Source organism: Balearica regulorum, chromosome 2 (assembly GCF_011004875.1).
Source record: "Balearica regulorum gibbericeps isolate bBalReg1 chromosome 2, bBalReg1.pri, whole genome shotgun sequence".
In the NCBI taxonomy this organism is placed as follows: Eukaryota; Metazoa; Chordata; class Aves; order Gruiformes; family Gruidae; genus Balearica; species Balearica regulorum.
The window spans coordinates 1,766,387-1,781,488 of NC_046185.1; the positions used below are offsets into that span (position 1 = coordinate 1,766,387).

Consider the following 15,102-nt stretch of genomic DNA (forward strand, 5'->3'; position numbering starts at 1 on the left):
GGGGACCAAACACAGCTCAACAACATCCAGGACATCACAGCATTTGGATTTGCCTAGACTTCTCTCTTCAAGAGACACTTAAGCCATTTGTAGAGCTGCAAGGTTTTTTTCCCCACTTGGACGAACACTGGGTGTCTTCTCAACCGGATTTAATGAGATAGATATCAATCCCCATCCACTCTAAGCCAACAGCAAAAAGGTACCGGAAAGTCAGGTATTGGAACACCTGATGTAATACCAAAGTCTTGTGAGGATGTCGAGTCAGGATCTTGAGACTTGCTGCCCTTAGGGACTCCATGTGATCTCACCGCACCTTGCTTTCCTCCTCACCCTTTATGAAGTTGGTTAACTACAGTAACCCATGGGATTGCAGCACATCTCGGCTCAAGAGGATGTGCTGTTGGTCCCAAAGCATCTTCCCTGGCTGGCACAGATCAATATAAACATTATGCTAAGGCCACCATGGGGAACAACTAAGTCTAGTCTGCAGCTGCTCCTAGAGCATTTCAGAAGTGACATTATTTCACAAATTTTGGAGTAAGATGGAAATTCAGCTCCAGAATATGGTGTTTAGCCCAGGTTAACTTAGGTATGAAAGGAAACACCATCACAAGCAAAAAAACCCCCATATTTAAATCAAAAGGTAGATAGGGGAGATAGAGTCAGGAGGAGAGCATGCCCATCATCCAACAGCTTGCATTCAAAGGAACCCAATGCTTTGCCTGTGCCTGTACTCTTCAAGTTGTGACCAAAAGCTAAAAAATACAGCACAGTTTCTAAAGTAAGTAGTGATAGATATAAGCATGCCTTACATACAGGAGGCATAGAGAAAACCCACCAAAACCCACTGTTCAGTTATAAAAGGGATTTTCCTTCCTTAATTCTTCTTTGTACAAGCTCTTGAGATCAACTCTTTAAGGTTAGAAGAAAGATGTGTTAATACAACCAGCCTCTTGGGCTTTGGGGTGCACCTAGGGACATCAACAGAGAGTAAAAGTGGGTGCTTAAGAAGCAGCCAGGGTGAACGTGAGATTTCTTATCCTTCCTAGTTTAAAACTTTTTAAAAGTAAGCATGCAAGTCTTCCAGTAAGAGGCCATAAGTTGTGCAGCAGCCAGGGAACGGCACAGCTTCTATGTACACAGAGTACAGCGTATGTTAAGAAAGCCAGGAAAATGAATGAGATGTGGGTCATTAAGTTATACGAGTTGTGTCCAGCTCTGAAGTTTATTGCCTCTGACAAAGCAGGATTAGAGCCAGTATTATTGTAGCAAGGCCATTTTATGCTCAGCAAACATCTGCCAAATAACATTGCATTCATCCCTCAGCATGGAAAGATGACAGCGTTACAGAAAGTGCTCAACCAATGCCTCTACGTAAGGAAGAAAAGGAAGGAGGCCAGAAGACCCCTTCCAGAGGAGGCCAAGACAAACAGATCCCTTTAAGTGATGTCAAGGCTTTTGCCAACTCAAACCCCATCTATGCAGGGAACACACACAATGATGTAATGGTGTTGCTAACTCCCCAACACCTCTTCCAGTTCAAGAGCACCCATTTGGGGTGTTAAATAGGGCAATTACGCGGTTAGGTTTCCTTCTATAAGCAAGGCCTTAGGGAATGTTTGTTTAGAGATGATCACCAAGTGTACTTTGCACTTCACATCTCCTGTAAAGACAATGAGATGAAGCCTGGATGTATCATGGGAGACTAGGCACACCTAGAGCATTATTTGTGACCCTGGTGCCAGGACAAGGCCACCACCTCTCAGCTTTCCCAGCACTAGTGATAAACCTAATCACCTGTATGAAGAGGCGTATGCCAGCAAGTCCAAAGGGCAAAGACATGCAGAAAGGGTCTAATTTCAGCTCTTTCGCTTCTGCTAGAAGAACAGGAGCTGGGTTGCTGGAAGCAATTGAGTAAAAGCAAAACCTAAGTGTATGAAGCAATCAAAGGACAACTGCAAGCTGTGACACACGTGAGAAGGGAAAACATGATCCTAGAGCATGCTGTTAAAGTTGTAAGTGAGAGAGAAATGGAGACGCAGATCAGGTTGCTGAAAGGGTTGCTGCATCCCTGTCTGAAGGAAACGGCAGAGATCAGGAGCATGGCAGTAAAATCCAGGCATGGATCTCTTCAGAGAAAGGAGGAAGGGGTCTGTAGCTGGGAGTCAAGTTATATCCCCAAGAGGTATCACAGCAAAAGCTCCCAGCTACCTGCAGAGCTCGGCTGGATCGCAGGAGATGCTCCACAGCCCACCTGCAAAATATGGACCAAGACGTGCCATCTCCAAGGCCAGCTTTAGCCACAAAACAGTCACCACCAGGATTATTGCAATTAGAGCAGCTGAAGAGTGCCCACAGAATAGCAGGAGAAACTAAAGAAACTTAATTTGCACATAGACCAGAGACATCCATAATACAGCAGCAGTGAGATGAGTGCTGACCTCAGCAGCAGCCAGCCCCACCACCGAGCAGACAACCTTCACATCCCCAAGGACAGGGAAGTTCAAGGAGAAAGCTGCAAGGGGAGCAGGGCACCAGCCAGCCCTGTATCACTGCCATGTGGGTATACAAACATATCAAGACCGTTGGTGCCAAGCAATGCAATATATAAAGGATGAGCTGCTGCTTCAGAGAAGTCAGGCACTTTAACCCACAATTCTTTTTTTTCCCAATGAGGGAATAACCTGGTTATCAAACAACCAGAGCTCAGGGACATAGCTGAGGACTAATGGCATGATTAGGCCCAAAAGAGCTCCCACTGCTCAGACCAACTCAGGAGATGGTGGATACCATGAATATGTTAAGCATAGCTCAGCTGCATTTCGCAAAGGTACCTGTGATGCTCATCTGCTACGTCCCCTGAAACCTTCAGTGTTTCCATCATCCCAAACAGCTGCATATGTTCCTTAAAGCCTTAAGGATTTTTTTGTTTTACTTTAATTTATCCTTCCCAGGAAATAGACAGTTTATTGCTTTTTTTTTTTTTTAAAGCGAGGGAACAAAAAGGCATCAAGAGTGTTACTGTTCAACCCTTCCCCAGGGAAGGAAGAATACACAGTTCAACTCTTCTGTTGGACAACCCATTGGGATTTCATTCATTTGACCTCTCCAGTGCTGCCTTGTTCCCTCCTCACACCAACCTGTTGCTGAGGTTGGTTGCTTGGGGCATAAAGACACCCCTCCGGTGAAGCGGCAGGAACCCTGCTGGAGTCTGGCTCCCCATGTCTCACCTCCGCTTCACCTCCTCCTACCCCAGCAGTTCCAATAAGAGCCACCTCAGGTGCTCCCTCTACACACACACAGAGAACTGGCAGTAAGAATAAAGTAAATAAAATCTTTGGAGCCAAAGGCAAAGCCAAGCAAGACTACAAAACAATCCTGAGCTATCTCAGTTTGACACCTGATAGCCATGAAGGCCACACTCCATATAAAGCCACAGCAACCTTGGGACATCATCAGTCATCTCATCTGCCGACTTATCTCATCCTGAGGGGAATTAATTTAGGTAGGACCAGGATTTGTAGGCAATGCCAAATCCATGCCAGTGCTGGATACGGTTTGTTGCTAACCCTAAAGGTCCCCAGTCTTCAGAGTTGTCTGCTAAGCGGGTCCTGGGTGGTGAGCTACTAGAGCATGCAACACCATCAAGTTAGTGACCGACCAACCAACCTTTCCAGCACTACCAGACGAGCCGAAGAGCAGTGCTTGGGAGGGTCAAGCACCAACTGCCAAGCATAATTCAGGGAGAGGTGGATAACTCAAGAGTTGGTCAAGTCCAAGCTGCATTTGCTCACCACTAATTCACCCAGTTAGCATCAAGGTACACTCCAGAATATCAGCATGTGCTCTGTAGTAAAAGCCAGCGCAAAATACCTGTGCAGAGAAAAGGAACAGCTAAAGACGACAACCCACATACAAAAGCAAGTTTTAAAATTCTCCTTTTTAAGAGATTATCAATAATTTCCTTCTCCTCCCAGCCAAAGGCATTTTAGAAAGTAATATGGGCTGTTACTATGAGAACACCATTAGGTCACAACAAATATTTTTGCTCCCTGGACATCTATTTATACATAAAAGTCCTATCACAAAACTAATCTCATGAAGCACTCCAGCTGAAAGCTGTTTTTCTGTGGGAGACATTACCAGCTAAAACCTCTAAAACCTTTTATTGAGAATATGGTTACATCACACAGCCTTTTAACAAATGAGTGGAGGATTAAGGTTTTAAATTTCCCAACAAAGTGCCCTCACTGTTAGCTAATGCACTCAGCAAGAGGAAAGAAAAATAAAATGGGGGGGGGGGAGGGGGATAAAAGTATAGGGGGTTGGGGTTTTTAAACAGCAAAACCTGCATCCAGAGCTTGAATTTCAGGAGCATGAAACTGCTCCGGGGAGCTGGGGGAGACACAGGGCACCATGAGAGCCGGGGCAGGGCGCCAGCAGGAAACAGATGTATTAAATCTTCAGCCACAGTACATGAACCCTGGCAAAAAAACCCAAACCCACAAAAAACTCCAACAAAAACCCACCATCACAGCAACATTCAGGATCCCCTGCAAGGGCACAAATATGCAGTGGCCCCATCCACAGCCCCTCATGCTGTCAGGGTGGAAAAAAAAAACAAACCACAACAACTAGAGGAGGCTATATTGATAGTTTTTTTTTAACTAAAAGCTGATATCATTAATAGGAAATCTAATCGGGTGTTTTGTTTTTTTAATTTAAAAAGTAATCATGTTATGACAGATGCTGCATATCCCCTGCCAGTTCCACCCCCCCTAAAGCTTTGCAATATTTTCCTATGTTATTCTCCTCTATGCTACCGTCTGACAAATCCAAACAGGGTAAACTGATTGCTCATACAAAGGAAATGGGGTGCCTGTATGCAGAATAAATTGGGAAAAAATCTCCTTCTAATCTTCCCTTACAAGCAGCACCTGCTATTTAGCCAAAGCCCTGGGTAAACTCCAACCTGGTTTAAGGTTGCAACCTCTTTAGCTGCAGTCAGAGAGGCCAGGCTCAAGTGACTCAAGATCAGATTGATCCTTGTTCAGTCAAGGTTGTGATCTCAACACTCACTCAGGAAAAAACCACCTCTAGAGCCTGTCCGAGTTTTGCTTTGTTGGCTGCATTTTCGGTTTTAGTTGTTTTGGTTTTTTTTTTTCCCTAAAGGGTTGCAGAAACATAGCGCTCTGCCGAAGAACAAGTTTTGAAAATTATATACTTGCAAGAAGAGATCAGATTACAGGGCAAATTCACTGCAGGTTTATAAAGCTGGCTCCCACGGGACAGACCTAACGGGAGACACACTTAAACAGCCTCAAAAACTAATGTTTACCCATCTTTTCTCACAAGGAGTGGTGCTCTTTAAAGCCTCTTCAACCCTAGGAGCACACACTGATGCCCAAGAAACGGCAGGGAAAGTTGAGCAGCAGGGTCAGTGGCAGCCAGAAGACAATCCCCCTTGTTTTCACCCCGCTGTTACTAATTAAATGAGTGACGCCAGCGGAGCTATCGGCCCCATCTCGCACGCATGGCCAGGCTGCTGTTGCACTGACTTTCCTTGCGGGCAGCTCCCGGGGGAAGAAGCGTGCCAGTGAGTAACACCCTGCCTGGTACCTCTGAAAGTGATGGGGAGGCAGACAGTGCTTGGCTGGTCCATCTTCCTACAGGCAGGAAGGAGAAAAAGCCAAAATACAGGAGAATTTGGTTAAAAGTAGTCACTGGGAAGCTTGCAGATGGAGCCAGAGGAGGAAAATGTGATTAGAGGAGTGGAGTTTAAGAGATGATGAGCAATCACTTGTGTAGGGCTGCTTATTGAGCTACTGGACACAGTTCTATCAGACATCAAGCCCCCACCAGCCAGCCCCCAGCACAGTCTGACGGCCAGGACAGACCTGCACCCCCACCCATGCCCTGCAGCACCCATGGGAACCACCATCCCCATGGATCAGACAAGGATACCCAGCCCCATGGAGCATCAGTTGGGTGCTTTGCCATCCTGCCCCCACCCACGGCACCCCACCATCGTGCCTCACCTTCCGGGTGCTGCCGTTCTTCCGAGCTTGCAGGAGGACGAGGCCACCGTCCCCCTCCCCACCGCCAGCCGGGCTGTCCTCCTCGGGGGGCATCATCTCCAGGGGTGCAGCATCCACAGGCTGAAGGAGGGGGGGGGGGGTAAGCCCACAGCTGGGGGCTTCTGCCTGACCCCACAGGGTGGCTCTGGGGCTCGGTGTCCCCTCCTCAGGCTGCTCCGGTTCTCCTGGCCTAGCCCCACACCCTGCTAACCCCTGGGGGGGGGGGGTGTTCAGAGCCAAGCCCCATCTCAGGTGGGGACTTAAACCCCGGCTACCCCCTGCCCTCTGACACCGCAGACCCTCATGCACCTAACCTCCAGCTCGATGCAAGCCCCCAGCCTGCTTCTCCCCTTGCAGAGCTACCCCAGCTGGGGCGGGGGGCAAACCCTAACACCCCCCCCCCGCAGAGTTATACCAGCCGGGGCAGAAACAGCTCAGATAGGGGGGAACCACCCCCCCAAGAGTGCCTTGCAGTGGGGCCAAACCCCACAGACCCCCTTTACAGCGCTACCTCAGCTGGGGGGTTGTCGTGCCCCCCCCCCCGCCTTACAAAACTACCTCAGCCGGGGGGCGGCCCCCCCAAACTCCCTCACAGGGACACCCCAGACAGGGAGCACACCCACAGCCCTACAAACCTTTCTCTACCCCCCCCCGGGCACACCCCCAGGTTGAACCAAGCCCCGGTGCCCCCGCTCACCCCTCGGTGCCCCCCGCACAGCCCCCACCGCTGAGGCGCTACCGGCCCGGAACGATCGCGGCGACGGCCCCGCCGCGGTAAGAGGGGCATAAGCAGGGTGGTGAGGGCGGGGCGGAGAGAGGTTGCGACCAATGGAAGAGGAGGACGGCGCGGATCGGCGGCTGTATTGCCCAATGGGAGAGCGGGATGGGAAGAGGCGGGGAGAAGGAACGGAGCGTCTCGGGGAAGGGGGGGGCGGAGGGGCTTGTCGCCCGTGGCAACGGTGGGAATGAGAACGCCGATGACGTCACGGGCGGGGCGGGGCCTCGCGGGGCGCCGCGCCCCTCCCCCGCCACAGCTGCCCCACCCCCCCCCCCCCGGCCACATCTGGGCGCGCGACCGCTCCTCCCCCAGCCACAGCTGGACGCCCCCACCTCCACCCAGACGCCCCCCCCCCACATCTGGGCGCCCCCCTTCCCCCATCCGGCCCCTGTAATCCCCCCCACCCCCCTCCCGTGCTGCCCCCCCCCCCCCATCACACCCCCCCACACCCCCGCGCAACATCTGGGCTGCTGTGGCGGGGCAGTGCAATAAGGCACCCCATGCTCAGCCAGCTCCCCTCTGCCTGGCCCCTTGCCCCCCCCCCCCCCAAAAAAAAAAAAACCCTCCAAAAAACCCCAACAAAAAACCCCCCAACAAAATACCAAAACAAGAAACCAACACCACATCTGGATGGTGACGCTGCAACCTGCACAGCTGCCGGAACAATTCTTCAACATCTGGGACTGCCGGGCCCTTGCCCTGCTGTACCCATTAGACGGTGCTCGTGTACAACCCTGCGCAAAACAAAACATAATCCAAAACGCAATATAAATATCGAGAAATAAAATAAAATCCACTTTCCACCTAGATACAGGCAAATCCTACCCTGCTTTTCCCCCTCTGAGCCATCTTGTTCAGCCATATGGAAGGGTTTTACTCTCAAGCGTGCTCATAAAATAAGAGCCGGGGCATTAAAGACGGCAAAATTTAATGGAAAAATGTCCAGGGGTTGGAAAACTCTGATTCCCAAGATGCAAACAGGACGCTAAAGCGTGCAGTGCCCAGCACGGTGATGCTGAGCTGGGTTATCACCAGCGTGTGTCACCACAAAAAGGTCCCTTAGTCTTTACCGGAGCCTGGCTTCGTTTCCGTCATAAAGTTAACGAGACCACGCTTGTGCATGATGAATCCTCTTCGTGTTAATAGGGCATAGGGAACATCATGCAGATTCAGCTGTTTAACGAGGAGAAAAAAATAAAAAAATAAAAATTAGCCCAGCATACATTAAACCTTTTACATTGTGTGAATTTATTTTATAACCGCTGGAATATATTAAACCATTTCCATCTTTTCCAACCAATTTTTCCTTGCTGGGGCTTCGAGGATTGTGCACGATCCCGGGGAAGGCAATGTTTTAGGAAAGGTTTTTCTCTCCTTCTTGGATTTCCCAATCCGAAAGGAGCTGCTGGACTAGAAAGGTGGAATTGCTGTTTCATCTGGTAGCAAGGCTTTTCTGGATGAATATCGCAGCGGTTTGCAAAGAAAAACGCTTTTAATCGTCTGGCTGCAACCGTCTGCGCGCCGGGCAGTGCGCAGGAAGAGGTATTTATTCCTCTGCTGACGAGGGAGCTGCCTTCGGCCCGATTGCCATCAACAGCTCGTGGGATATTGTCACCGATACGGCCCTCGACAGCTCGTCATGATGTCACTGAACCGTGCGAGGACCCCATTTTCAGCCTGGTTTTCCCCAAGGATGATCCAGACCCCGTTTGTTGTCCGCCTTTCCCCAGGATGGAACCATCCCGCTCCCCGTCTCCCCCGTTACGAAGAGCATCTGCAAATGGAAAACATATAAAAAATATATAAAACTTATCTCATTATTAAGAGGTTTAACGCAGGTTGTGCTTGGGTAGGATGTATAAGCAAACTGGAGCTGGTCTAGGCTAGGACGGGTTTCTTCCAGCTCACCCACCCTGCAATCCCCATCGTTTCCCATCATGGACATCCCCACCAGCGTGGAAAGCTTGGGAGAAACCTGCACCAAGCATCAGGGTTGAATAAACCTATACGGGAACCAGGGTGAAAATGGAAGAAAATCAAATATATGCCAGTCCCTGGCTTGGCAGTAGGCGGCCGAGAGCGAACAAGCCCAGGCATGAAGTTGTCCTCTCCTGCTCCCTGCCCCGGGGCTGGCTCCCATCCCTTGACAACTTTTACTCATCCAGCAAGAAAGGTGGCTTGGATGTTTTTTTTCCCCGGGTGGCGCAAGGAGGATCAAAGAGGTTTTCCCAGAGCCAGCCCTGCCCCTGGGGGTTTCCGCTCCCGGCCGCAAACCGGGTGGCTTCTTCCCAAGGGAACGCGTGGCCCCGCTACTTGCCCCGGCCAGCGATTTCAGCATGAGGCAATGCTTTTTTTTTTTTTTTTTTTTTGTTCCAAAACCCATTGTTTTTTTTGGGGAAAGCTTTATTATGCAAAGCCCTTGTAGCCCCTTTGCACCGGCCCCTTCCCAGCAGCGCTGGTTGGACCAGGTTGAGGATGGTTGAGACCGTTTTGAGGCTCAGCTGCGATGAGGTGCTTGATGACCATGTGGGCAGGTGAAAGCGATAGACTCACCTGCATGAATAGGGCTGGAGATGAGTGGGGATGGGAGAAGTGTTCCAGGATGAGGGTTGTGGGTTGCAGCATTTTGCAGGATCTGCCTCTCTGCACCCGGTTGTCTGGGCTCAAAGATCTCCCCAAATCCAACCATTGGGCTCTGATGGGTAAGAAGCAGCTGAGAAAAATTTGGATTTTTTTTTAATTTTTTTTTTTTTGGAGGGGCTAAATTAATAATCTAATTACAGAGGGGAATTTTTTTGTTATCTCTGAGAAGGGAAGCTGGTTGCACAGTGTGTTTTGAAAGCAATGTGTTTGGCCTAATCCTGCACCTGAGTTTTGCGAAGCATTTTCCCTCCAGCAGGTTTCCTTGCCAAGGAGATGCTGAGCTAGCAGTTATCCTCAAATTCAATTTTTGTGATAAAACTTCATTTCCCAGGGTGCATCTTGGGCTGGGAACCTCCAATCAGGGCTGAGGGAGTCTTTAAATAAGCTGCCTGTGTGGGGGCACTGCCCTTAGGGAGGCAGCTGAGTGAGGTCTTCTCCAGCTTGGGTGGCTTTGAGGGAGCATGTAATGCTGTGTTACTTGAGTGTGGTGCCACCAGCAGCTGTAAGTGCTCACAGTTTGGCAAAGATTGGTAAAATATGGATGTTTTCAATGTGTTTTTTTTTCTACTCCTTGAAAAGCTTGTAGGATGTCTCATGGGGCTCTGTGGCTTGTCCTTCTCTCCTTGAGAAATCCCCTTTTTTATTCAATGGTAAAGGCCCTTCATGGGTGAGGGGACCACCTTGGACCTGTTTGAATATGGTCTTTATTTCTTGTATTCTCTGAGGCCTTGAGTCTTCAGGGGGAGCAGTGATTTGGGGTCTATGTGTCCAGCTGCTCCAGCCATGAGAAGGAGAGGTGGTAGCTGGGTGATGGCAGCCCAGCTGCCTGTTTTGGTGGGGGGAGTCGATATCTCAATTTTGATCTTGTCCCTTTGCTGTGTTTTATCATTTGCCATTGTGGTGACTTTCTGGGTGCAATTAGGGCCTGGGTAATACTTGCTGCAAGCCCTGGGCTCTTCTGAGGGTGCAAATCCACCCCAGCCCACAATCCTCATCTACCTACCTGGAGCTGTGAATTCTTGTTTGAGGGTGGGGGGGGGCTTTCCTTTTATTTTAGCAGCAATTTTATTTTTACCACCTTCAACAGTAGCTCAGGGGCTGAGCTCAAGGCTTTTCTAGTTGATGTTCTACTTGAGTCCTTGTTAAAGCCAAGCTTAATGCTGTGGGTAAATACAAACTTCAGGGTTGAGCTGTGGAGCCAACATCTGCTGGGGTTTCCTCTGAGAGCAAAACTGGGGTGCTACGAGCCATGCACTGTCTCCATCTTGTTGCAGTGACCATCCTTGTGAACTCTACCTTAGCCCCGTATCACATCTCAAAGAGCTGGTGGATGACGCAGCCATGGGGGTCTCAAGGGCCAGCGGCATGAAGAACAGCAGCAGCAGGTGGGTAGTATGGGGCATAGCAGGGGATTTGGGGGGCCCTCCAGCATTATGTTATTGCACTTTCTCCGGCTGGCTCTGTTGGGCAGCTCAACTTTAAAGTGGTCAGTGGAGAAATCCTCCAAAATGTTGTTTTGGGAGCCGCTTTTGGTGCTGCTGGACGTAAGGGTTAGGCATTATGGTGTGATGCCATGGCTTATTTCCACCACCAAGGGGTTTTCTGCTTGGCCTCGGTGGGATGTATTTGCTCTTGTCCCCAGGAAGCGAAAGAGCAAGTCGGAGGAGGGGCAGGAGGTACCAAAGGCACCCAGGGGAAAGGCTGTGAAGAAGGAGCCGGAGGAAACACCATGCATGGTGCAGGTACCAGCCAGCACTCCTCGTGCCTGGGCATTGGGATGACCTTTGTGACTGTCCCAAATGTTTTGTGGTCATCGAACCCAGTGCACGAACTTCCTTCTCTCTTACGCTGTTCTGTCCTGATGTGCAGCCCCCTGCGGTAAAAGGGAAGAAGAGATCGCCAAAGGTCAAGGAGAAGCCGCTGCAGGAAAACATCATCAGCAGGTAACTCCTTGGCTGGATGGGGGGGCTGATGGTGGCAGCCAGGGAGGAGACGGCAGCTGCGGGGCTTTGTCCCCTTTGTGCTGGAGTTCCACATCTGGGTTCACCCCGAGTCGTGCGTGGGAGCGCCGTGTTCCACACTGCTCTTGTTGGGCTGCTTTGATTATCTAGAAGGGGTTTTTTTAATCAGGAAAAAACCTGTGTTCCTTCTCTGTCTCCGTTTTGGCCAAGAAGCTCTCTAAAGCAAGAGGCCACGGAAGGGAAAGGTCTCGGCTCGAGCCTGCAGGATGGGATCCAAGCAGAGGAGAGAGCTGCGCCTGGGTTGGTACATGGTGGTCTCTGCCCCGAAGGATTAAGGAGCACTCACGCGGCTTGCTGTGAGGTTGGTGTCCTACAACTTGTGGCTGCGTGCAAGCCCCTAAAAGGAATCCTTTGAGCATCTTGAATTAAATTCACTCTTTAATTGCTTGAAGCTTGTATGCCTCACTAGTAGATGCACATGGTATTGGAATCAGTCACATTCTGGTGTTGGACCAAGAGCGTGAGCTTGGCACTAATGGGGAGCACCAGGACACGGGTGATTCCATGGCTTCCCAAACATGAGGTTGGGATTGGTGTCGTCCTGACAGCATCCTTTTCTGGGACATTTGGTCTTCACTGCTGTTCTTGGGATGATGTTGGAGAGCACGGATCCTGGCCAATTCCCCTCAGATTTTGCTTTGCCCACATTAGCATATTGCACTTGTCCTCTTGGTGTGTAAAACCAGCAGAGATGCTTTTTTTTTCCTTCCCCATGATGAGTCTCCATCCCTCTTGCAAACAGTGTCTGAAATGTCAGCAGACTCTTCTGGTTGGATGCAATTGGAGCTGCAACCCTGAAACCCTCCAAGGGTGCCTGCAGTTGGTGTCCTGGCATTCCTGGTGCAAGCACCAGGCATTTGCATGCAGGATTTTTTTTTTGGAAGATCGTTGCTGTCTGCTCTTGAATTTACCAACCTGATTCCTGCAGTGGCTGAAGGATTGTGAATTTGAGAGCAGGTGTATTCCCAGGGAGTGAAAGTATATATTGCCATAACCAACCTATAATTAACTCGGGCTTTTTTTTCCCCCCTTAATGAGTTAACCCAGCAGCTTCTCAGGAGCAGCTTTCAAGAAAAATCCTTGTGTGGTTTTGGCCTCCCTTGAAAGCCTTCGAAAGAGAAACTTGGGAAGGTCAGAACTTATAACGAGAGACTTGATGCTTTGCAAGTGTTAGGTGAAGATGGGATGGGTTTCAGGGTGCTGCACGGTTATACGTAGCTTTGCACAGCCAGGAGCAGAAGAACGTGGCTTCAGCTTTGAAAACAAGTGTGCAAATGGTGTGATAATATTTCTGGTGGCCACCGTGGGTCAGCTCTGAAGGCTCTGAATCCCCTCTGAGCTCATTTTCTTCTAGGTCCTGTCCCCATTTTCCCTATGCTTTGCTCTTTCTTTCTCCTTGCCGTTCTCTTCCTTGCCCTCTGTTCACCCTTGTTGTATTTCCCACCCTGTGGCTTTGCCACCCACCTCTCTTCCCCCTTGCCATCTGCTACAAGGGTACCTTAATCTTCTAAGGACCAAGCTGGGGTGGATGCACATAAGCTTTCATTTGATACATCTTTGTTTTGGAGCCCTCTCATCCCTTCTGCTGTCCTGGACCATTATCCCTGATAGCAGCAACACATCTAATGAGCGTGATGGTTTAAGAGGGGTGATAGCACAAATACTTGAAAACTATAAAATACCTTTCCAATGTTGTTGGAAGTGAGACAGGGATATACTAACCCCATAAAACCTCAAACCTCTCCTCACGGTTGTAAAAGTCTGCTGTTTTGGGCTCCTGGTTTCTAGTCAAGGTGTCTGAGGAAGGGCAAGGTGATGTCAATGGGATGTGGGTACTGTGGCCTGGCTGGTTGCCATCGCAGGGGCTGGGTGATAGCATCACCGCCAAGCAGCTGTTGGGGTACCCATGCCAGCTAACATCTCCCAGATCAACACTGTTGATATCTTTCAGGCGGAGACTGAATCAACTCTTCGCCAAGGGCTATCAGTGGGCCTGAAAGACTCTTCAAAGTAAGTTGGGCTGCTTTCTGAATGCTTTTTGTCCAGACAACTGGCAGTCTGTCCTTTCTCTTCTTGCCATGGGGTTGCACAGCCCTAGTTTTCCCTCCTGTATCGCTGAGACCACCCTGCTGCTGATGCCTTCACTGGGCAGCTTGGCCATGTCCTGCTTCCCTCAGTGACCTTAAAATTTGCAAAAAACTATGCCAAGTGGAATTTGAGGCCCCATCCTGTGATTTGAGGGTGGAGAGGGAGTCTCCTGGTCCCATCCAACCTCCCCAAGGATGCTCGAGTCAGCAGGGAGCGTTTGCTCAGATGCACATACCTACATAAATACAGAGGTAGGCGGTGGGGTGGGTAATGCTAGTGGGGACAACCAGCCTTGCAAAGCCTGGGAAAAGGGTGTTTCTTTCCCTTGCCCCATGCTAGATCTGGACAGAGATAGGAAGCTGAATTCATAAAGCTGGCTCTTAGCAGGCTAATCCTCTCTGCCTCTTAGAGGCAGGGGCTTTCATGTCTGGTGAGAGGCCTCTAATGAGACCTTCTGGGGAAGGAGCCGATCCTGAAACGTGGTGGGACTTTGCCTCCTGAGTCATGAATCTGCTGGTGCTCAGCTGCTAATGAGATTGGAGAGGCTGAGCGTGTTTTGCCAGGCCATTTTGCACTAATGAGTTTAGTGGAAATTGTGTAATGCGCGCTCAGGCTGTGTGGCAAAAACATCTGCCCCTGTCCTCTGTTTTGTGGTTGTTTTTGGAGAGGGGAACTTGCTGCCTCCATCTCAAGCAGGCTTGAAGGCTTTCCTGAGCCCAATGTTCCTCTGATGTCCCGCAGCCTGGTAATTTAGCATGAGCCTAAGTGATCCTTTAGAAAAGGGCCCAAAATCTCCTTTTTCTGTTGTAGAAAGATTGTCTGCAAGAAGCTTTGGGTAAAAGCAGACAATGTGGTTTTGCTTTCTTTGTGCTCACCTGGACATGCAGGAGAACTGTCATCACCCTCCATGAGAGGAGAAACGTGGCTTCCCAGTTCCTTCCTGGGTGGCATCAGGGCAGCCGGTCGTGCTTTCAAACTGGTCCTGCTGGGAGGGGGGAAGGCAGGCAATGGGTATGACCCATGGGCTGGTGCAAGGGCCTGAGCTCAGCTCCAAGCTTGCCTAGCGTGGACTGGAGGAACATGGCTCTGGTTGCTCTTTACCTGTTGCCCTGACCTACTGGGCTGGATAAGTTGGGGTTTTTTTGGTTTATTTTTTCGTGGTGATGCTGATCACAAGCAGAGGATGTGATGCTCTACAGCCAGGCAGGCATCTTGGTAGGTGGCAATGACCCAGCAGACACAGCCCTAGGTTTCCCTGTGGGCAAGGGGACACCATCACCTCAACCCTGTGGAGATGTAGGTTCAGCTTACAAGATGTAGGCTTGGTTTAGGCCGTGCTTGCTAATCCCTCGTTCACCTGGGTTTTTTTGGGTTTGGTGGGTGGGTTTTTTTTGGTGTTTGTTTTTTTTTTGGAACATGAGCAAATCAAAGATGAAATTCCCAACTCCTTGCCTGGCTGGGAGAAGCCTTGGGAGAAAGTATTTTATAGGGGTGA

At 50.0% G+C, this 15,102-nt stretch overlaps 1 protein-coding gene across 3 annotated transcripts in view; it reads right to left on the reverse strand.

Moving 5' to 3' along the window:
* RHPN1 (rhophilin Rho GTPase binding protein 1) overlaps positions 1 to 6,880 on the reverse strand; it is a 30,823-nt gene extending 23,943 nt beyond the window's left edge. For 2 of the 3 annotated variants that reach the window (XM_075743180.1, XM_075743179.1), the window contains exons 1-2: positions 6,775 to 6,880; positions 6,039 to 6,158 (exon numbers count right to left, since the gene is read on the reverse strand). In XM_075743180.1, the coding sequence (XP_075599295.1) occupies positions 6,039 to 6,158; positions 6,775 to 6,864 (210 nt within the window). In that variant the 5' untranslated portion in view covers positions 6,865 to 6,880. Of the gene's footprint in view, positions 1 to 6,038; positions 6,286 to 6,774 lie in introns of those variants that run through there. The other variant, XM_075743181.1, reaches the window with a different exon arrangement.
* Positions 6,881 to 15,102: the final 8,222 nt, after the last annotated feature.